The sequence below is a fragment of the Musa acuminata genome, chromosome BXJ3-8, assembly GCF_036884655.1.
Source record: "Musa acuminata AAA Group cultivar baxijiao chromosome BXJ3-8, Cavendish_Baxijiao_AAA, whole genome shotgun sequence".
Lineage (NCBI taxonomy): Eukaryota > Viridiplantae > Streptophyta > Magnoliopsida > Zingiberales > Musaceae > Musa > Musa acuminata.
This window is the reverse complement of record NC_088356.1, coordinates 51,386,204-51,410,079: the sequence shown is the minus strand read 5'-3', so window position 1 is coordinate 51,410,079 and position 23,876 is coordinate 51,386,204. Positions and strand designations below refer to the sequence as shown.

Sequence of the window (23,876 nt, the reverse complement as noted above, 5' to 3'; positions counted from 1 at the left end):
ACTCTTGTATTCCCCTTTTTGCTAATTGATTCAGTAATCATTGACTGTTTCAATAGAGTGAAAACATTTACATTTTGTGACTAACAATTAACTAATGTATGATGAGTCGGGTTTATGCTGCTGTAAAAGCCTTTCACTATGTGTTTAAGGTTTACAGGAATGCATGCCTTTTTTATTCCCTGATGAGTGTTTATCTGTCTTATTATATATGCCAAATACTATTTTGACTTTTGTCTTCGTTGAGAAAAAACTGGCCGCCATGATCGAGCTGTATCACCCCGACAAGAGGAGAGAAATGGAAGATGAGGGATCTGATGATATCTGTAACTCGAGATATCTCAAGCAGGTCAGAGTTGGAGGAACTCGCGGAGCGAGGGCCGGAGGAACTCGAAGGCAGCAGCCCACCCGGCCTGAGTCGGGTGCACCGAGTCCCAGTAGAAGTGTTCCTCCGGGCGGCGACACACCCCGTACAACCTGTTCCCCTCGGCGTCGATCTCTCCACACTCCGTCGTGTTGGATCTACTCACACAACATGGCGCCAACGGGTGCTTGATCTCCTTTGCTCCCTTCGCTGCAACGTGGAAGAAAGAAAAGATCAGCAGAAGAAAGCCACTGAATTCGTGCGAGATTGCGGAGCTGCAGACCTCGATGGAGCACGTTCAAGAAGGCTGTGTTGACGTCGAGAGAGAGGAAGGTGGTGTCACTGCCTCCACCCAACTCCTGCATCAGCTCATCGACCCTGCGGTTGTGCTCTGCGACCGCGGATGACACGTTCGAGTAGCAGGCCGTGTAATTGGTCGGCCTGGTGTAGGACGGAATGCATCCGATCGGGTGCAGGTTGGTGACGATGACCTTCGGCACCCCGATGTGACTGAGGCGTTTCAGATCTACCTTGAGCTGCGCGAACAAACGGTGCATGAATCCACGGAGGTGCTGCAAGCAGAGGGAAGAACTCCATCAGCCCGTGAACTGCGTCTTCGTTCATGTTAATCGACACTCACGTGCAAGTAGTCCGGATCGAGCTCGGAAAGGAATTGGTAATCGTTCCCGGAGACAGCAATCAGCGCAGCGGAAGACTTGAGGTCGTGTCTTGAGAAGACGCCATCGTCGATCTGAGCCTGGAACTTGTCTATCTGAACTGTTAGGTTGCTCTGGAAGTTGCCGGTGTCGAAGATCCCGGAACCGGCGACGGCGAAGTTCATGCCGTACGGCAGCAGCTTCTGGCCGAACTTTCTGATCCTGTAAGGAATGGGAGATCTGATCCGCAAAAACGAGGCTGCCACACCATGTAGACACAGCTTTTACTGCAGTTCTTAGATATGCTTGCGGTCTAACAGAGTCAAGGAATCATGTCATAAAGCGAGAGAGAGAGAGAGAGAGAGAGAGAGAGAGAGGAATTGACAGACCAACGTAGTCGGTGAGGACTCTGCCATCGGAGAAGCGGCCGGTGGGCTTCCTAGGGAAGGTCATGCCATAAGGATCGAACCATGAACGCGCGAGCCTCCCCAGCAACCTCCCCAGGTTGCCGGTGTCGACGTAGGAGTCGCCGAAGACAAACAGCTTATTGACATAGTGATGCTCTGGTCTCTGCTTGCCGTGAGCAGAACCAGCAATCCGAGTCCCTGAAACATGAATCAGTCAGGACATGGAAAAAGGGCTCGGTGAAGGAGATGACGGTCTTACCCATCACGAGGAACACTAAAGAGAAGACATAGAGAAGGGCGAGGTATCGGTTGGCCTTCGCCATGGTAGAAGACAGAGAGAGAGAGAGAGAGAGAGATGGAGCTGCTGAGATTAATGTATCGACACTGTAGAGGAGAATTTATAGGGATACGACTGGATTTGGAATCTTGTTTGCTTCCAAGGAAATAAAGATCGAAGACATGAGAGTATTATTATATCGGCGTAGTATACATCGATCGACAATGGAATGTTGATTGGGGGCGGCATCAGTAAATTAATGGTATCTCGGCATTAACTGTGTTCACATTGTCATCGTCATACAATGTATGCTTTCCTTCGGCCTCGGTCTTCGTTGCCGAGCCCGTCCATGTCGACTTCCCGGAACACGGCAAGCTGATGGAGACCTCCTTGCTGAGTTCGTCGTCCATGTCGACTTCCGGGGACACGTCAGCTGTGGGCTATCTATCATAAGTTTATTCTTAAGTAGATTCTGATTGTTGGAGGTGGAATTAATATAATGATGAGGATAGTAATTATGATAAACTCGGCTGACGTCATATGACGCCTCACGCAACAGCACTTGATCAATACAGATCGGAACGTCGACCGAGGCGCATTAACATCCTGCCAAAGCTCAATTCTTCACGTCACGCCAACACAAAGTCAGACGCTACCAGCCTGCCCCCTACAAGCGGGCAGCTCAGGAAGCAGTATGCTTCCCTATAAATACCCTCTCGTTCATTAGAAAGAGGGGGGACAGACACACAAAAACCCTTCTTCATTTGAAACCCCCTCCACATCAGCTAACTTGATCATCGGAGGGGTCGGGCCGAGAGCCTCGGCTCGACCTTTGTGTAGGTGCGAAGCCGAAGGTCCCATCTGGACGCGTAGGCGAGGAGTTCCTGCTCGGAGGAGACGGCTACACCATCCCGATCGGACACCGCACCCGACCGCCTCAACGGGCTCGAGGAGCGCCTCAGGGAGATCCCCGTCGTCCGGACCCGAACCGAGCCGCGTCGGCCCCGAGGCCACTACTCAAAGTTGTTTCCCACAACATATAAGTAGAAGCCTAACTCAATCATAAGTTAAGTTAGTTTGACGACGATACGAAATCTTAGTCGGGAATAAATTTTTATATTTAAGTTAAAATTTAATAAAAAATTTAGATAATTTGGTAATATACTTGTGAGACAGTGTGTTTTCTGATAAGATATATTTTAGGTTCAAGTCGAGCCGTGCTGACTCATCAGCCACGGCATATCTGTTCATCAACACATGAGATTTTTGATAACTATCTATGTAGGCTAATAGTGATAGTTTGATCTTGCAATAATATGACATCAAATATATATATATAGTTAAATATTTATATTCTTTTCAATAATATTAGTAACAATGATTGAAACTTGGGGCATGCATGCATGCACGCATGCATATGATGACATGACAAACAAGCAGTGAAGTGATTACACTCGAAGAAGAAGGCTCTACAGAGAAAACCTTCAAAGCGATTGTAACCGTGAAAACAACCACCAACCTAACCCACCAAATGTGCCCTACAGGGAGTGGTGTCCGTCCGTCATTGAATGATCACACGCCGATCAAACCGGTGGACCGATTAATTGAACTTTGGTTGTCAGTAGCGATCAGAAAGCATCCTTTGATGGCTTCACTCAACCAGTCACGTAATGTTGCCTTGATTTGGACGTTCAACTATTTTTTCTATAATTTTCCTTTTAAAAAGATTTTGTATAAAATGAAGACGATTTCTCTCGAAACGTTTATCTTTTTTATTTTTTTAAATATACTTCTTATTTTTATTTTTTTTAAATAATATTTTTTTTTATTTTGTTTTCGTGTTTCCGTCAATAAAATCAACCGACGACGATGTTAACGTATATGAACTTAAATGTTTCACTTTCATTATATATTTTTAAATCTATTGATCGATCGAGATAATATATAATTAATCCTAAATTTTATCTAAAAACTCAAATGAAAATAATATTTTATTTTTTAATCTTTAAATTTTTTTAATAAAATATTAATATATAATTTTTTTATTATATATATGCAACAAAATCCGGAAAATACTTATTAACTCAATATTATTTATTATCTATAAAACGGAACAAAATTGTGCAACTTCTTTATCAGCCGACTCCGATGGGAATATTTCGCATTTCCCTCAAACCGTGAGGTGATTTGGGGGGGTATTTTGGGATATCTCTTCTCCATGGGTAATTGCGTTGCATCGTCACCGAGGGGGGGATCTCCCCCTTTCCATCGTAATAATGCCCAGTCGGAAGATGTGGCAAAGATGTCGGAATCGTGAGGACAAGCGAGAGAGATGACATTAAGGCTTTCCGGCATGCTTCATCACCAACGCACCCATCCGTGGAAACAGATGCACTGACTTGCTTGTTAAGAGACATTGGCTGTGATATTGAAGTACATCAGATGCCGCTGCCGCTGCCACTGCCGCATTCAATCAAAAGTGGCATCATCGAGATCTGTGGAGGTGCCATTAGAGTGCAGGTTTGCGTCTTCAAAGAAGGTTCTGTAACTTTACACCGACTCCTCCCATGGTTGATGCCATCAGAAGCACACATTGGGTGGGCTGCGCACCTCATCCCCATTACTTTGGGACAACTGCATCCTTCGGGAGTTCCAATGAGCTGCTACAGAATAAATGCATTTACCAATAGCATCTTACCCATGATCTTGGAAGAGCCAAAGTAGTGACATAAAAAAGACAACATTTATGTGGAAATGTGCCCATGGATAAAAATGAAAAAAAAAATATATCTCATTTCGATAGTTACATGCTTCGCTATCGAACATTACGGTTATCTTTTTCCTCTCTTACAAAACATATATACAGAGGTTAAATGGTCTATAACTCCAGATTTCTCCACTGATGTTGCGAGTTGAGAAATCACAGCAGGTACTAATTCTTTACGGGGGGAGGTTCGATGATTAGGCTTCTTCAGTGACATTTTATTGCGTTTGACCGCTTGATGAAGCACCCTCATCCGTATCTAGCTCCTGGTCAACCCCTTTGACCTGTCGATCAAAAGAGAACAAAAATAAACCAGACAAACTTTTTATGTATAAGAAATTAACAGTAATACAAAGTGATATGTCACTGTTATTTGGGAACGTCTGTTTCCGTCAAGATTCTTAACTGCCTCGTCCTATGAGATGGAAAGTTGTACAAGAGCTAAAACATTTTAGCATACTTGAATTCTGAAGGACATGCGGTGGCACTCGAAACAAATGGATGTCATGATATTACCTCCGGCACATAATGCGTAAGCATATTCTCGATGCCAGACTTCAATGTCACAGATGAGCTTGGGCAGCCGCTACAGGCACCTTGCATTCTTAGCGTGACCATCCCAGAATCCCTGAAGAAGAGCAAACATTAAGTAAAATCAAGGTATCGCCGAATCGACATGGGAGTATAGCTTATTTTTTGGTCTGATGAGAGCAAAGAAGAGAAATATGGATCAAATCCACGATACTCGATGTCCCCACCATCATCCTGCACTGCAGGTCGAATTCGTGTTTCTAGTAATTCTTTGATCATTGCAACAATTTCTGAATCGTCCTACAAAAGTAATGCTTGGCCTCAGAATATCACAAAATTCAGCATGCCGATACTATATTAGGTCCTAAATGCAAAAAAACAAGTTATACCAACAATATAAAAGTACATTAAAAAGTCAATATTAAACTGTAATTCCAGGCAACACATCTAGTTTTGCACTGAGCTGAATAATTTTTCTCCTCATGGAGAAAACTACGATGCTAGAAGAGAGCCGACCATTAAACATCCTGCACCTACAAACTTTTAGTTATGTTACACCATTCAATTCGTTTACTTGTTCAAGATCTTTGTTTTCCAATTACAACCGATCCCTAACTAGCTCAACTATATTCTTTTAATTACAGAAGGAACCAACTTGGCATACAAATTCTGGTCACTTGCATATTATTTAGATATGATGATACCTGTAGCAATAATTGAATATTCCGCAACCAAAGTGCATAAGTGATACCTCATGGATTGCTGTGTCCATATAAGCTGAAACATTTGAGTCGAGCAAAAGTGGTTTTCCAGATGAATAGAAGTCCATTATTGCTGCAAAAATCTCGGGCTTCAGAAAATCCCACAAAGCTTCTTCTGACTTTGTTACTGTGACAAAATCTGATCCGAAGAAAACTCTTGAGACTCCTGGATTAATGAAAATTCAATCAAATTTCAGCATGTCTATTTGCAATGTAATCAGTCATTTGTAACAGAGAAAAGGAGCAGTATGCTGATAAGCATATGGATTAAAAATCCAGCAAGAAATAAGGATATCTGGATAATATACCGAAGGAACTTAACCTCATAAAACATCCCTTTGCACAAACACCTTACAACTTAATAAGCAAAACTTCTGTTCTTCCTAGGATTCCTAGGACGAAATTGCCCTGTTTGTGCTACACTGCGCCAGAGCTTTGTCTTGCAAGCAATTAAAATTTTGAAAAAACAGAACCTATCTCTATACCCATAGACCTGAATCAGGCTCAGATTGATTCCAAACTCACCTCGTCAATAACCAAAGGGATCATCCCCTCTCAGAGATGACAAGTGTTAACCAGGGGTGTCAACCCACTCTCAGAGATGAGAAGTGTTGACCAGGGGCATGACCCTTCCTTCAGAGAGCTGTATCATGTAGCGGGGGCTGGTTAAATATGAAGCATGGACATGGAAAGGGGGAAATGGAACACAATATGATACTAATAGGTCAACACAGAAAACTGATAAAAGTAGGACATGACGTGCATGCAAACAGCAACTATTATATCCACACCCCTACGTGCTATTGTTGTTTTATCCTCATACCTGGAGAACTTATCGAAGCCAAAGTAAAGCACTTGATTGTGTAGGAAGATTCTCCTAACTGTAACCTATATGAAGATGATTGATACTACTTACCCAGCAATTAGATTAGAAAAAACATAGATTTCAGTATCCATATAACCCACATTTAAGAAATGTAAAATGCATATTTTGAAAAAAATACACATAAGCATAAGACATAATAATAGCAACAACAAATACCATACGTGATATAGGGAACAAGAAATTATTAGGAGGAATCACAATTTCTAAAAACAAAACAAAACAATGAACTAAATATATAAATGGTATTTATAACACCAACAGATAACTTATCAACATAATAGAGTATACTAAGTTATTTGAGCAACAAATCAACTATGTTTCTAGAGATTTGATGTAAAAGAAAGATACCATCAATGGATAATTATCCAATTCAATATGAATAAAAAACACATTTAACATGTCATCCAAGCTCACTGTTATAAGTCTAAGAATAGCAAGAGATGAAACAGAAAAGAAAATATACCATCAATTTCAAATATAGATTTAGCCAGTGGCGAAGTCATAGCCGTACGAGCATTGGGAAAATCAGCACTTCCAACTTCCATTACTGGTTGTCCTGGGTAAAACATGAGAGACAATGGATTGGGTGTCGACTGTGTTTGGATAAACAGGCTTCTCCTCTGTCCTGTGCATAGAATGATCAGAGCAAAAGTAAGTCTTCTGCAAATTTCTGCAAGAGACAGTAGCTTCATCATATTTTACAACACACAATAACACAAGTGACATCAGCATAACTTAAAGACTTAAGGTTGCAGATGCAACGGTGACTCTTACAATCAGATAGTAAGGTTCCTGATGGATGCTAATGTTAGTTTCTTACACTTTGATTGTCATAGATCTCTGAAACTGATTAAAGAAAAGATAACAAAATGAAAAAGCATCGTTAAGGAAAACATGCAAAGAAGTTTCAAAGATAGAAGCATATACAATTAACCATGCAACTTAATTTTAAAAGTAGTATGAGCATTCTCACTCCCGATAAGATGCAAATAAGTTACCCGAAACCTACATATGAGATTATTAATCAAACGGAGAAGCTGCGAGTAGTGTTTTGACCAATTAATTTACCTTCCTGATTAAGCTAGCCAGTTCCTCAGGACCTGCCATATCACTACTTGTACTTATTAGGGGGGGAGAAATAAGCCTTAACAGCTGCCTAATAAAGAGCTCATATACACACGAGGGATACCAATCAACCCAAAAGTATGGGCACTCGATGTGCTATGTCCTCGTACTGTCTTGCATCATCGTCGTATGAGACCATTCACTAACAAATCAATGTTCAACATCATTATTGTCGTAATTACTTATAAGTACATGCAACAAAAGTACCTTTTGAGCTTATTGACAAGCACAATGATGCCAAAGGCAATCAAGATGCTGTAATAGCGGAAACTTTGGGAACAGATGAGAACAGAAGAGACAACAGAAGACAATCTGACCTCCGAACCGAATCCACGGTGACGATGCCCATGAATTGGATGGATTTCGAGAAAAGGGCCATTGATTCCGAAGAGGAAGAGGGATCGACGCAGAAGAGATTGCACGAAGAGAAGAATAGAGATAGCATCCGCTACTCCCCCTGATCAAACTTGGATTAGGATTTGTAGTCCTACCCAAGAGATAGGTTATCGCAACCAGCGTTGCGGATCTCTTCATCCCCTGCTTCGTATAGGTTGTCTTGAGACCTACAATATACTAGAAGCGGGAGGGATCTCCTGTTACCCAAATTTTGACGAACTCCAAACAAGAAAATAGGCAGGGCGAGATCGTGTATCCGCTCCTTCGCGTCGCTCGACGCGGGCTTCCAAAAGTGCTGCGAATGCGGGCGAAGGGCGAGAGCCACCGAGGGGGAAAGGAGATCGATGTAAGCCGAGGTAGAGACGGCACCGATGCCCTTTCTTGGGCCGAGGGGAAACGTGGCGGCAACGACGGCGAGAGAGAGAGAGAGAGAGAGAGAGAGAGAGAGAGGAGGGGGTTCTCCAGAGAGATAATAGAAATACTTTTCCCCACCCGTTTATTCATTCCACATCGACGGGTGACGTATTTTATTGGAAGAAAACTGGGCTCCACTACACAATTTAACACGTGGCAATTTTCTCTTGAATCATTCACCAGGTACGATTGGGTCAGATGAACGTATTCTTTGTTCATTTGTAATCTTTCTTTCTCCCTTCGTCGTTGATATATATATATATATATATATATAATCTAAAAATAAAAAATAAAATAAATTCAAGTTAATATAGCTAACTACAATTAGCATTAGTTGATTAAGTTGAAAATACGACTTCCTAAAAGATATTAATGTCAATTAAAGCTTTGAGTGGAGACAAATGATAATGAACTAACGGAGGTTGAGCACAACGCAAATATGTTTTTGGTAAAATATTAAATAACTTGATTAATTAGAAATTCTAATACAGAATTTGTATAGGAGTTTATCTCAAAACATAAATTTATAAGGATAAATGGCAAAGGGTAAGTCCTCTAAAAAAATCTTTTTATTTTTATTTTATTTCGATTAGATCCATGAATTTTCATATATCATTCCTTATTTCTTAAATAATAAAATTATTTTTTTATGTTTTAAATGATGAAATTGTCTTTAGCTTCTGTTTTGTCGATCGATACTTCTACCTGCTTCCCCTCTCTTTTTCCTTTGACCTCTTCATCTCCGTCACTAACGATTGCCTTCGCCCTAATACTCTTTTTATCTTTTTACTTCTACCTGTTTTAAATGATGAAACACCTTGATTAATCTTATATATAAAGAAAGATTAAAATTAATTTATAAAAATCTTTTGTGAGTATATTATTATTAAATTTAATTTAAATATTTTTATGAACCGTTTGGGTTAAACAAAATTGATATGTTAAGTAGCCTATCAAACTCGGGTTATGACTTTTGGTATCATAGCTAATGGGCTATTCATCGATAGAATAAGAGAACTCATCATTGAGCTACTCTTCACGTGAATTAAAATTAAAATATTGAATTAAAATTAAACTTACAAGGATATAAAAGTAATATTTTGACCAATAAAATACTTAATAAAATCACCTTAAAGGCTAAAGGTGATTTTATTTTTATTTAATAAAATACTTAATAAGAGTATAGTAAATCTAACAAATCCATAATCCGATTCAATCGGGATAAATTTAACTAACTTTGACCAAAAAACAAAATGTGATCCTAAGTCATAGTCTTCAAAAACTCAGATTAGATTCGAATCTTTAATAAAATTGAGATAAGACCTTGGAGTTTCAGACAAAAAAACATGAAATTGTATATGAAATATTAGACTGATGGAAATGTTCAAATTTCTAGATGGATATGGATATAGATTTTGATCGGGTCATTAATAACTCCAAAATGCTCAAAGTCGACCATGGAAAAAAAGAGAAGCAATCTTGTCCCTATTGTTATGTCCTTTTCAAAGCACAATAAGATATCTTATTGCAAGAGACATGTTTGAAAGAGAAGGGAAAGAAAAAAAGAAGAAGAAGAAAAGAAATCACCATCATTCACATTGTACAAATGGACATATGTGGATTCAACTTGCCAATAGTTTCAAGGCAAGCACATTATCTCAAACTAATCTTATCTTTCCAAAGACTTTGAATACCCTTTTTTATGTTTTCTTGTTCTTGAGATCTTTACTAAGTTCCATGAACCATCCAAGGTGGCAATCCAATCTACAAAGTTACCATTGTTGGTAGACAAGAAAAAAAAGATTGTTGTTAGACAAGACACCACAAGTCATTTGATCAATAGAAAGTGGAGGAAAATAATTAAATGGAGAAAATATTCTTTTTCATTATTACTAATCTAAAATCCTATCTTAAACATATACTCTACACCATTACCTTTCCTTTTGGTGAAGGACAAGCTAAGCTGAGAGAAGACCATGAAAGTAGTATGAATTATTTATTTGCTCTTAGTAAAGCAAGAATAAGAATTATGAAGCATTTATTTCACTGATAATTTGGTAGATGGAGACCTGTTAGGATGTGAATGACTTGTTCATGTACATGTGATGGATGGATGGATTGGGATCTCTCTCATAAGCCACAAAATAATAGGATTAACCAGTCAACCATCTTCCAATCTTTATCAAGATGGAAGGATTCCTAACAAATGCATACATACATACATACATACAAATTGTGACTTGGCCAGGGAAGGCAGTATTGGGGGCAGTTCCTTTCTCCCTATGCTTCCTACCCGTTTTGCCTACCTAACTAATGAGATAGTTAGGATCCTTCTGATGTGGTTAATTGGGGCCCCACAATGTCTTTCAATCAAGAAGCGTGTATTTTGTTGGGTGACGAGCTAACGGGTAAGTAGTTGTGCACGCAAGAAGCTCCCCAAATCCTTCGGGCGCTTACAATATTACATGAAACCCAATCGAGTGATCCCCAACATCTGCTCCCCTCTCGTTTCGAGCTCTCAGCATTCGAGACTCACATCCATGGCGATGCGGATACCTCCCTCGTAGATTCATCAGTGGAAGCTTCCCCGTTCCACCCCGAAGTCGCCACCTTTGGTGCCCCGATTCGGAGGAATGCGTCTCCGGATGTAAAGATGCGATCTTGGGCCAGAATGAGGGGCTCTTCCTGGGGTCCGTCGATCTAGCGGCGAGGATGAAGCGATCCCTCCGTTTGCCCTTCAGCTTTTTGATCCTCGTCGCTGTGTTTTCTGTCCTCAGCTTCCGGGCGGCGGTGCAGGACAGCAGGCGGCGGGAGCGGCGGCCGGAGGTGGCCCCTCCGGCCAACGCGACTCTTCTTAGGTTGGCGGCGGTGGAGTCCGGGGAGGCGGAACTGCGGAAGGACGTCGACGACCTCCTCGACGGGACCTTCCCCTCTGGCCACCGTGGCGTGGCCGGGTGGCGGCTCCGGACCCACTTGGACTGGCGGCAGGAGAACCACCTGGAGGTGCTGCGTCGGAATGAGCCCCGGTTTCCCCACCGGCTCCGGGGCCCCAAGGACTACCGGGCCTTGCCCGATTTCCGCCGCCCCCTCCGCGACTGGTTCCGGCGCCGCCGGTTCCATCCCGGGGTCATGTCGGAGCTGGTCGAGCTCATCAAACGCCCCATCGATCGCCACCACGGCCGCCCCGACACCAAAACAGAGCGGTACGGCTCCTGCGCCGTGGTCGGCAACAGCGGGATCCTCCTGAACAACGACCACGGCGGCCTGATCGACGGCCACGACCTGGTGATCCGCCTCAACAACGCTCGCGTCAGCGGGTACAACCACAAGGTCGGATCAAAGACCGGCCTTTCCTTCGTCAACAGCAACATCCTCCAACTCTGCGCTCGAAGGCCGGGCTGCTTCTGTCATCCGTACGGCGAGACCGTCCCCATCGTCATGTACATCTGCCAACCCGTCCATTTCCTCGACTACGCCGTGTGCAATTCGTCCCACAAGGCGCCGCTCCTCATCACGGACGTGCGGTTCGACATGCTCTGCGCCCGGATCGTGAAGTACTACTCTCTGAAGACGTTCGTGGACACAACAGGGAAGCCGCCGGGGGAGTGGACGAAGGTCCACGACGAGAAGATGTTCCACTACTCGTCGGGGATGCAGGCGGTGATGCTGGCCTTGGGGATCTGCGACCAAGTCAGCGTCTTTGGCTTCGGGAAGTCGGCGGAGGCGAAGCACCATTACCACACGAACCAGAAGGCGGAGCTGGACTTGCATGATTACGAGGCGGAGTACGCCTTGTACAGGGACCTGGTGGAGCAGCCGCAGGTAATACCCTTCCTCAAGGACTTTGGATTCAAGGTTCCTCCAATAGTATTCTACCATTGAACTGATTGCTCGGATCGAATAAGTTGCAATTCACCATTTTGTGATAGAAAAATCTTGCAAAAAGAAGGAAAAAAAAGAATTGTTAGTCAGATTGTTTGGTAGATTTTCGATAGATTGTTCGTGAGTCGAAGATGTAGTTTGAGTTGCCATGTCTAATTTTCGATGTTGTTTGTGCAAATAATTATGTTGATAAGGGTTTTGAGATTTACTTCATGTCGATTCTTTTGTAAAAAAAAAAGGAAACTTTGTCCCATATGATAGTTCTCCATTAGTTGATGAATTTGTCGATTGTGTTCGAAAAGCTGGATTGATTGAATGGGTTACACAAGAGATCTCTCTTGGTCAAGCACACATATAACTTGGTCCATAGTTCTGATATTGCATAAGGAATTCGTGACTTGAGGGAAATGACTCTTCTTCAGCTCTCCGATAAGATCGGGGAGATTTAATGCTAATCATGTTAAGTTGTTTTCACTGCAGACTGTCTGTTGATTACAACAACCACCATATGTGAGCTGCCGCCATGGAATTAAGTTGATAGAGTTAGCAAATCTAATTAGATTGGTTCTGTGTGACCTATCATGATATTAAGTAGCTGATAGCTTCATCAATGTTTCGCATTGTCCTTGACATGGCACACACTGCATCATTCCCATCTGTTGTTTCAGGAAGCAACTCAGCTGGGTTGGATTTTCTACAACGCACACAACAAATATTTTGCATCTTTTATGTCATTATTATTTATCCTTTTTTAGATTTTAGCAAATAGTTTATGCCATCTTTTATGTCATAAACTGCGATCAAGTCAGTAAATAGCTTACATAAAAGGTACATAAAAGATGCATCTTTTATGTCTAATTTATGGTTATGTGTAAAGAAAGTTTTGTTATTTCCCTGAACTCAGTATAATTAATAGTTTAACCCAGTATCAATATTTACCACATTATGCTTTTGCAACAACTGAGCTTTCTTTCATAAGAAGAAAAGTTGTTGCAAAAATTCACAATAAAAAACTCTTCGAGTGTAGCATTTCACTGCAAAATGGCTCATCTTGCTTTTATGCATTGAAAGCAACATGTTGTGTTGGTTGTGCATTATGAGCACTGGATGGACCAGTATCAGTTTCAATTCCATTTTCAAGGGTTCTGAAACAACTATTGTTCACTTTTGAAATTTGTCACTGCAAGATTTAGGTCATGTACTTGGGATCCATCATGGTTGTAGTAACTCAAGGAAGTTAGTGTGTTGTGAATTCTTGTACTCCAAAAAGAATTTGGGTTTTCTAGCACAAAAGTTGCCAAGCAACTATCTGATCTACTGACTTTAAGAAGGCTTGCTCAAGAATTATATGCAGGTTAGTTCTTCTGATAAGGTTGATGCTAAACCAAAAAATGTCAGAAATTTTGATGTAAATATGGTATACTATATGATGGGGAGCATTTATGCTCCTTGATCCATGATGTTAGTAGGGCAGTTTAGCCAGTTGAAAAAGAGAAGATGATTTTTATACACTTTTATGTGGTTGATTGATCTGTTTTATGGTTACTTTTTGGTTACTAAACTTATCTGTTTATTGTAAAATACTTGGAAGAAAGACAAACAGACAAGGAGAGCAAGAAAGGGGCAAATATGTTATGTCTGTTGTTTTAGCTGCATAAATATGTTCTCTGGTGATTAAGAAATCACATTCTCAGAAACAACAACACTTGCAAATGAACACAAAAAAGAAAAAAAAAAAATACCTTGTTGGTTTCATCATTCATCCATCTGCAGTGGGACTCCTGTTGATTTCTGGTGCTATATCCTGTATGAAGTTGACACTTGAACCATGATACTGCTCCTGAATGGAAAAGAGATGAATCGAAGAGGAAACATGATATACCTTCGATCAAGAAGAGGAAACATGATGAATTGAAGAATACCCTACAGGAATATTCTAGCCTTGAGGTTTCTATTATTTTTCTCTAGAAAAATTTGCACCCCTACCTTTGGTTTCCCAAAGATTGGCAAAGGGATGCTTGGAAAGCAGAAAAAAGAACATTAGAAGAAACCAAGACCACATCTTTTTTTCTTTTCTTTTTTTAAGTGGAGGGTGGAAAATGAGTGACTTTTTATTTCAATGTCCCAACCAAAACGACAAGCCTCTTCTCCCTTTCTTTTTGCCCTTTTGACAAAAGAGAATGCATGATGACATTGCTTTATTTATTTAAATACAGAGAGCAAAAAGCAATGCTCAATCTAAGTCAGAGAGTGCAACGGACCCACAAAATTCCCTTACTTGGTCTTAGGCTGACTTGATAACACGTTGGTAATGGATCCATTAAATTTATCGGGTCGGATATGAATCCTCGATCCACAAAACTATATATATCTGATACCAATTAAATACCATCATGGATCGGATCGAGTCAAAGGTGGATTATACCCGATAACATCCCTACGACCGGCACGCCAGGTTTATGACAAAATGCCCAAAGTTCCCCATCTTTGTCGTGGGGCAAAGAAGAAATCCAGCTCACGACGCTCATTTAGTGTCCCACTTTACTCTTCCGAGCATCTTAATCATTAGCCTGCGCTGAGTAAGGCTGGTGGAAGTGCAGACCAACTTGCTAGCTTCGGTGGGTGAAAAGATTCGTGTTGTACTTGGACCGATCTCATCCTCTGAGCTGAGCTCTGACGGTAGTCTAAAGCTGTCTGTAAATTAATGAAGAATTCTTCTTCGCTTGAACTAAAAAATTGCTAATGTCGAGCCCGCCCAACCATCATTATATCATTTGGTTCTCCGGACGCCACCATGGCTTTCTGTCTTCTCCTGCTTCTTCCCTTTGTTCATCTGCCGTCCATTAGGTTCTAATCAATGAGTCGACCATAGACCTCTGTGTCTCTGTCGACACTTCTACCCCAGCCACTCCTAAAAGATCAAAGGATGGCCACTCCAAAACGGAAAAAAAAAAAAGAGTTGTGATTGTTGTTGACCCAACAATTCTTGTGGCGGCTATTCTTCATTGACTGATCCGCTTGAGTCGTTCAATAATTTGCATGTGTTTATCTTTCTAAACTTGGTTCTTTGCACCTGCGAGAGTTCGATCGCAAGACATCTTTCCCCTTCTACCCCAAGGATGTAGTACTTCACCCTTCGTAGCACTTCCATCTCGCACACCCTCAGAATATATGTATATATATATATATGTATATGTATATGTATATATGTATATGTATATGTATATGTATATATGTATATGTATATGTATATGTATATATATATATATGTATATATATATATATATATATATATGTTGTACGCTCCGTCGGTCACGGTTACAACTAGAGACTTTGCAGGGCTAAATTATATGCTGAAAGAAGACACGACGAAGAGAAGGGAACGTTGATATGGGCGTGTATATTACTGGGATGTGGCACAACTTTAATCCTACCTACTCTCAAGTTATTCTCACCATATTTACCTGATTTAGTGAAAAAGTATCCTGACTTATTCTGGTAACTTTTCTAATCTCAATTCAAGTTGTAAACAAATACATCACATCACCCACCAACAATTCTAGCACCAAAAGACATAACATTGCTAAGCTAACAAATTTAGGTCCCATAAGAGGCAACAACATATTCACTGATATACAAAATGTAGTTGGCAAGTATATCTATCCCATTAACAATTGTCACTGTCAAAGAAGGGTAAAAGGTAACTACTTAATGGGGGCTTCTAATGCCAAGAAATATCTTCTACTCAAGCATCCGCAGGCGTGTTAGCAAACTGCTTTTCAGCTTCTACAATACACGAAACAACACGGAGAGCCATGTTATCTGAACAATCAATTTTAGACAAGCAAGTGACACCATGTTGATTCAATTACTCAATTCAACATCTATGTGATATTTACAGTTGTAGTTCCTTCCATATCAATTTTCAGATCCATAATGATGATGATACCAAATATGGATATTTCTTTCTTTTCTTTTTTTGTATACTTATCTACCACTAAGTAATCTTTCAAAACGTGAACTGTGCAAATGTAAATGTGGTCTCATGAAATAATATCTCCAAATCGGTTATAGACCTCAACAGTCACTATTGATCAGTGATGGTAACGATAATATGGACTTACCTGACACCAGAATTTGCTCAATGCTGCCAACCCGAAGCTAAGGTGGAATTTGGCTTTAGCAACTTGGCCCTGTTAGAAATTAACATGTGAGTTAGTTTCGACATGAGAAAATTCTTCAGTTGAAATACATGGATACGTTCTTCAGTCTCGATCACGGCTGACTCCACGTAGCAGTTTAACTCTGAAAGAACCTTGATTATTTCACAAGGCACCGCCGGATTATGGGCCGTCTCTATGAGCATCACGCTGTTGACATTAACATCGTTAAAATGGAGAACCCTGAGAATAGCCGCAAGTGATAGGCAAACATATTTTGCACACATTATGGTTACATATTGTGCACGATATCTAATCTACAGAACTGATTCCCATATATCATGCTGCAGTTTACGAGTGGGGACTCTTTGACTCTTGAGAATATGACTAGGCAATTGGCTGTTTTACTACTAACTCTAATAGAGCAGAATTCCATTTTATTAGCAAACAAAAAAAGACTGAATATTTCATGATTAGAATATCCAAGTAAAATGAATCTCTAATGGAGTAGAATTTCATGCTAATCAGCTCACAAAAGGGTTGCATATTTCATAATTGGAGGTAACCAAGTAGAACTGCATCTTATATGATCAATCCCCAAATGTTAAGAAATGACACCAACACAACGACAAAAAAATATAATCACAGGTACAGAGAAATGCAGAAGCAACAGGAAGCACACACATTATTATTCCTTTTCTTCCTTGGAGTTTGATCAGAATATTACACATAGCAGGTTATGTGCTTTTGTTTACAATGCTTTTTCTTGGACCTAAACAGTGGCCAAAGGTTACAACACTATAACAGAGGAGAGGTTTAGTCGCCTGGATATCTGACATCAACTGTGTGGTGATCGCTTGTAGGAGAACTAACGAGAGTATATCTTATCTAAAAAATGAGAGCTACATGGTATCCTGAAAGCACTATCATAGAGGAAATAACCGGACATGAAGATGTAGTCTAAAATGAAATGTTAGGTCTTTTATTTTTCTTAGAGAATATGGCATATCAGACTGAGAATTGATCCTACGCTTTGAAACTGATCTTTGACACTTTCAAGAGCAAAGAAAATTCACCACACATTTATTGGTAATATGAACCACTAGGCGCTGACAGAATAATGATAAACAAAAATTTAACGATAAAGATAACGAAAGGAAAGCAGCACACCTTGTCCTTGGTCCATTGTAGACAAAACGCAAAGATGTTGCAGAATCGGCATAGAGCTGTAAATAATAATATAAACTCAGTAGTCTCAGCCCATTCCAAAGTGATGCAACCTACCGAAAACATGCTAAATTTTGAAGGGTAGCCAGAGACATGAGATAAAGACTTCATTTGAAATACAATATGCTAACGGTGCATGATAGGGAACCTAAACCTCCAACTTGTGAACCTGGCAGCCAGAAATATATTAGTACACTTTAGAAACAACCTGGTTCACGCTAGAATTTAAGGAGAAGCCAATGAAGTAACTACAAGTATATTCAAGTATGGACTTCTAATGAATGTATTATAAAAATGTTGTAATAAGTTTTTCATCTTTTCATACATGAATAAGTTTTCAAGGTAAATGAAAAATAATATATCTTTTTTTTTTGTTTTGTTGGAAACTGAGACTATAGTCAGATGTCCTAATAATTTCACGATAATGGTGATAATTGGTTATGATGCCTGGAACTTGCAACCCGGAATAGTTCAGGCCTGAATAGATTGGCGTGTCACAATATACAGTTAAGGAAATATCAGCCGTGGCAGAATTTAACCTTCTTGTTTCCAATATCCTCTGCAGTTCCCATTTGCTCACCAGATACCTAGATTAAGTATGTCAACATGAAGAAATATATCACCATAAGACATTAAGTCAATCAGGATTTAAAGGTAATAGAGCAATAAAAAAATCATAACATACTTTTGGATACTTCTGTACAACATCAGTGGAGGCCATCTTGTTCTTAATGAGCTCACCAAGATACTCAACTTTGCATGGCCTACCAGTTACATTGAGACCATGTAACTTCAAATCCAAGAAATATCCTTAAGGTGGGAAAATTGACAGTACCAATATAAAAGAAGGATGCCCAGGCATAATTTATCGAAGAAAGAGTTTGATGATACGATTTAGAAATATACTAATCATTTTCTGGTTAAGCATTAATAACAGAATGCAAAAAAACTGATGGGCTCTGATGTCAATGCAAGTTTCAAACAATGAGAAAAGAAACTAAATTAAATATAAAGATTTTTCAATGGCTATCTACTGTCTTTTTTTTTTTTTGAGGTATTTTTTATGCATAACAGAAAACAATGCTTTCCATTGCACTGGCAAGTATCAAACTGATATTGTTATGTGGACAATTCAAGTTACTAGAGCACCTTAATTATCAAAGCAAATGATCAGCATATTTTTACTGAAAAATGCTTCGAAGTATGGCTCGTGGACATTCTTTTTCATAAAAGCCTCAAGATATCTACTGGTCTTTTATGAAGATATCTCCTTCAAATTGTCAGTAGAAATAGAATAAGCAGTCACAAACTCATACTGATTAAACTAAAACGTTGGCATTTGTCCATGCTACATATTATGGTTATTGCATATGTTGTTACACCATTGTTTGAGCAACAAGAATCAGCTATGCAACCTAAGCAGCTTCCTTACATGTGACTGTATAGTATATGACGAATTCATCAAATACTCTTGAACCATTAAATGATGTTTTCATTTTGTGAAAGAAGGAAATATGAGGGAGCATCCAGCCAAAAAATGATCATGAAATACTATAGGAGTTCAGAATAAGGTAGGCTGTGTACATGGTTGCAAATCTTTTATATTCATCTTGCAAAGAAAGAGGAACATTAGCCTTTATTTGCACTGTGGTAGAAGTAATCAGATGATTATAGGAATATTCAAACTAATTACATGATCACTCACAATCTTGTAATAAACACTGATCTTAGTAAAATAGAAGCCTCACACTCTACAGTTCCTTTAACCACAACAACTTCAAGATCCTTCAAAATCTCCAGCTGCAAGATCAAAAACTAGATATTAAGAACTCAGAATCAAGAGATCATGTTTAATGGACATTTCTGACCAGAGGAAGACCATCTATTTTCCCTTTTCCTCTGAAACCAGCTGAAAAACCAATAACAAATTATAATTGGCGTCCTAATCTCACCCCATAGACGTCAAAGGAATATTTCCAACTCCCAAACCAATTGACAAAACAACAGTTTAGAAACATGAAGCTTGATCTGGATGCAATAAAATATACAATATACCAGTTTTGTCATATATGACTATATTAACTGCAATCAAGACAGCATCACATGAGTATAATGAAGTGGCCTAGAAAGATACAAAGAAACCATGCGCATAGGTGCACACATGGATGCATATAGTTACACACACAGGACCCAGAAGAAGCTGACTGAAAAGTGGAAAATTTGTTATTAGAGCTACTATTTGCAGACTTGGCTCGTTTTGATAGGGAAACAAGAGAAATCTTTTGATGAACTTATAAAGTTTCCGACAAGGATATCTTAATAAAGAAAAGGTCAATTGATTCTGTTGTGGGCATTTCAAATGAGCGAGTAGAGTTGAGACTAGTCTTTGTTTTTTGGGATTTTCTTTTATTTATTTATTTATTTTTGGCTTCATCAAGGGGGCCAATTTGTTATGGTGGTTTCTCCACAAACGACTAGGTCAAATTTCACAATCACCTCCTTTGTTTACATATTTATGTTTACATAAAAGATGCACATAAGTTAATTAAGAGTGCTGCATACTCCATTCTTTCAGCACATACACTGAATATAAACAACATATCCAAAACCTAAGACCTTTCTCTTTGCTTAAAAGAATCAAGATATAGTGCTGCATCATCGATCACCTACCAGTAAATCTTTATGAGGAAAAAATATCAAAGCGTTCAGAAACTTAATGTTCAACTCTATTAGTCTATTATGTATTTGCAGTTGATAAAACAGAATATTCCTTCAAACCTAAATCCTCAGGCAGAAATTGACAAAACACAGACTACCTTCTCTTTGCTATTATAAGGAAACAGTTAACTGAAACAAAATAATCTGCAAAGAATGGATTCAAGGAAATGAAACCATGGTTTATGCAATGATAAGAACAAAATGGTAAGGAATTGCTTAACCAGGTCAAATAATGCCTTCATATGGTCCTCTGAAGCACAATGCACAAATGCTGAAAGATCTGAACCTTGCTTTAGCCAAACAGTCAGTGTATCACAATCCTCATCATACTGTTCTGATGGCTGACAGGAAACAATTACTGACAGGGTCAGTACAGAACAACAACGAAACACAGGGAATACCATCTCGTATAAAACCACATAATAGTTCTAACCATTTATAAATACATACAAGCTCCTTGATAGAAAACACATCCATGATTTGATATCGAAAAGCTATTTGTCACCAAATTTGACAAGTCAACTAGGCATTTATATCTACTCTTGTACTTAATATCTTAACCATTGTGGTATCATGAAGCCGAATACAGAGCCTACGTCACACCCTCGCTACTCAAACTGTTAATTGCTCATCTTGATTGGCATAGTTACGAATGTGCATAAATTATGAGCGGAAAGATCTCTATAATCAATAAAATATTCTGCTTCTCAGCTTTAAATGTAGAAAGCAGATATTGTTTTGATTTCACATATCACTATGTCATCAGCACAATTTTTCTCCAACTGAACCCAAAACAATTGCAAAAGGAGCCTGTAGAAGAAAGTTTGCGGAGTTAACTTAAAACCCAATGCAGCAGAGTAATGTAGCTGATGAATCCATACCTCGGAGGAGAATCGCACCAAATGAGAATAATGAGAACCAACCCTAACCACAGAAGGAGACTGTCATGCGCGAGAACTCAAACAGTCTTTGTACCAAAAGAAATAAAACCCATCTAGTTACACTCGAGACCTCTCAATTTGTCATGACGCGATATCAGAAGGCACAAGTTAATGTATCAAAAACTGGGATTTACATGATTACTAGAAGCATTATTCTTGTCATTCTTTCTTCCCTTCTGATGCTACAAATATAAACTCAGTTGTAGTGCAGACAAAAGGAGAAGCTAATTGCAATATTGCAAGACCAAATGCGTCGTCTTCATCTAAAATTTTCAAATGCGCCTCATATTGTGAGAAGAAAAAGTATTTAAACATTAAAAATAGAATTTTCACGATGTTCCACCTCGTTTATATATAGAAGGCACCATCATTTTGCTATTCTGCAACAGTATCCAGCCAGCAACACTATTTCAAATTCCAGTCAAGAATCACATGTCCACAACTGTGCTTGTCTATTCTTTCTCTGCCACGATGATATTGCTCTAGATTGCTACTTTCTAATCAAACAGAAGTAAACTAAAAAATTAAAAAAACCATACAAAACAACACCACAAATTTCTCCCAAATCCCCATAGACCAAACAGAAATCACAAAAAAAAAATACAAACAAACATGAAAGATTCCATAACTATCATTAATACGAGCCTCGATTGCAATAACATGATCCGTGAAACAACAAACTAAATGTCACATAAGTTTAATCAATTACAATAAGCAAGATCATCACAGACCAAGAAAATCGAATATTAATACCATTCACTAAGCTAAAACGGTCGTGATCCATATACAAAAGCACCTGGTTTCAACCTGCAGCTATAGAATAACTGGAATCTAGATGGACAGACCGAAAAGATAGACGAACCGAGACATTGAATCTTAACAACATTCAAGAACTAAACGATCGAGATCCGGACATACAATCAACACATCCCAAACTAAACCACAAAAGTCGCAGAAACCGCAGAACATGATCCAAAAGAATAAATTCCACGGATAAAATGAACGAACCAAGACAGGGCAAGGGAACTTACCGGCGGATCATTCCGAGAGGGTCCCGGAGGGACGAAGGGGATCCGTCGAGGAACAAGGGGCGCTCGAGGGTCTCGGAACGAGAAGTACAAAGGCGAATAAACCCTAGATCCGGAACCCTAAGTCGGTGGGAAACGAGAGAGAGCGGAGGAAGAGAAGAGGACGAGACGCGAGGCAAAGCCATTGCGTTCGTTAGAACCCCCGCGAGGGAGCAGGCCCTTTTATAGGCAAATGACGGGAATTCACTGTTAAGTTTAGAACAGCGAGAGTGCTTTGTAATAAATCAAAACCGTCCGATTACATTACGTGGCAAGATCGTTGGCTCGCATCTCATAGTCCCTAAATGGGAATCTTAGGAAGTTGGTTTGATGGTATTTAAATATCTGATAGATGTTCAAATGTGAAAATATTATTAAGTAAACAGTCATAATTAATCTTAGAAGAAAAATATGTGTCACATTATATATATATATATATATATATATATATATATATATATATATATATATATATATATAAAGGTGTTGGATAAAGAAGTAACATCATAGTAACTTATTGTAACATCTTAAATTGAAAATGGATTAAAAAATTAGATTGACTACTATCAATATAAATGTATTATTATTAATTTCGACTTAAGAATTTTTAGTCTGAACAAATGATGACATTTATTCCAATGCAATCATAGAATAGTTTTCAGAATATTGGTTTTCTTATTATTTTTATTAAGATATTTTAATGAGTATCGTATTATTGTATAATTGAAAAGTCTTATGTTTTGAAGTATATACGAGAATTGTATTGATCATTACTTAACTAAGAAAATTCTATTAGAATACTATGCCTAGGAGACGTTTATATTTGGTATTTATTGCATGATAAAATAAATTTATAATTCTAGTACTTCAAACTAGCCAATAAATCTTGGCAATAATTGATAGGCTCGGAAGAGAAAGAAAGCTAACATGGTAATCTTATCAATCACATAATTAATATATCTAATTATATATTAAGATTTTAGAAACTTAATTAGATTTTGATTAAAGTTATCGATAAATAAAAAAGAGTATTAATCTTGAGAGAATCTTGATGGGAGAGACTTAAGTTAACTCTATCTAGATCCTCCACTCTCGCATATATAATGATACACACACTTAATTATTTTCATCATATAGATCTAAGGTTTTTGATTCAATAATAATATCGAAAGGTATGTGATATTATTCTGGATAAATAATATATTTTTTTATTTTAATCCTGACTTAATTATATTCCACAAGATAATTTAATTTTATAAATCTAACAAAAAAATATAACTAAATTTGATTATTACGAGTTATC

General features: G+C 38.9%; 4 protein-coding genes across 10 annotated transcripts; 1 reads left to right on the top strand and 3 right to left on the bottom strand.

Annotated features, from left to right (window-relative positions):
• Window positions 1-182: 182 nt before the first annotated feature.
• LOC135645285 (GDSL esterase/lipase At5g03610-like) lies at window positions 183-1,863 on the bottom strand. 2 transcript variants are annotated; one of them, XM_065163526.1, is made up of 5 exons: window positions 1,684-1,863; window positions 1,407-1,622; window positions 1,002-1,276; window positions 645-897; window positions 183-571 (listed from the first exon to the last, which is right to left on the bottom strand). In XM_065163526.1, the coding sequence occupies exons 1-5, from the start codon at window positions 1,745-1,747 to the stop codon at window positions 348-350; spliced, it is 1,032 nt and encodes a 343-aa protein (XP_065019598.1). In that variant the 5' UTR covers window positions 1,748-1,863; the 3' UTR covers window positions 183-347. The 2 variants fall into 2 exon arrangements, with proteins under 2 accessions (XP_065019598.1, XP_065019597.1); XM_065163525.1 differs by having other exon boundaries at window positions 645-933; window positions 1,684-1,858.
• A 2,562-nt stretch (window positions 1,864-4,425) lies between these two features.
• Window positions 4,426-8,511, bottom strand: LOC135645286 (nifU-like protein 4, mitochondrial). 2 transcript variants are annotated; one of them, XM_065163528.1, is made up of 6 exons: window positions 8,086-8,511; window positions 7,107-7,268; window positions 5,748-5,923; window positions 5,211-5,296; window positions 4,982-5,093; window positions 4,426-4,880 (listed from the first exon to the last, which is right to left on the bottom strand). In XM_065163528.1, exons 1-6 carry the CDS (start codon window positions 8,300-8,302, stop codon window positions 4,791-4,793), a joined length of 843 nt encoding a protein of 280 aa, XP_065019600.1. In that variant the 5' UTR covers window positions 8,303-8,511; the 3' UTR covers window positions 4,426-4,790. The 2 variants fall into 2 exon arrangements, with proteins under 2 accessions (XP_065019600.1, XP_065019601.1); XM_065163529.1 differs by having other exon boundaries at window positions 4,426-4,749.
• Window positions 8,512-11,068: 2,557 nt separating this feature from the next.
• On the top strand, window positions 11,069-12,673 carry LOC135646236 (sialyltransferase-like protein 1). The gene has a single exon (XM_065165574.1). It carries the CDS (start codon window positions 11,291-11,293, stop codon window positions 12,458-12,460), a length of 1,170 nt encoding a protein of 389 aa, XP_065021646.1. The 5' UTR covers window positions 11,069-11,290; the 3' UTR covers window positions 12,461-12,673.
• Window positions 12,674-15,964: 3,291 nt separating this feature from the next.
• LOC135645385 (uncharacterized) lies at window positions 15,965-22,709 on the bottom strand. Of its 5 annotated transcripts, XM_065163710.1 has the most exons (8): window positions 22,538-22,709; window positions 21,447-21,489; window positions 20,787-20,906; window positions 19,553-19,647; window positions 18,533-18,611; window positions 18,387-18,434; window positions 17,791-17,846; window positions 15,965-16,830 (listed from the first exon to the last, which is right to left on the bottom strand). In XM_065163710.1, the coding sequence occupies exons 1-8, from the start codon at window positions 22,546-22,548 to the stop codon at window positions 16,602-16,604; spliced, it is 681 nt and encodes a 226-aa protein (XP_065019782.1). In that variant the 5' UTR covers window positions 22,549-22,709; the 3' UTR covers window positions 15,965-16,601. The 5 variants fall into 5 exon arrangements, 4 of the variants coding, with proteins under 4 accessions (XP_065019782.1, XP_065019780.1, XP_065019781.1 ...); XM_065163708.1 differs by having other exon boundaries at window positions 15,965-16,246; window positions 16,585-16,830; window positions 20,787-22,709; XM_065163709.1 differs by having other exon boundaries at window positions 20,787-21,489.
• Window positions 22,710-23,876: the final 1,167 nt, after the last annotated feature.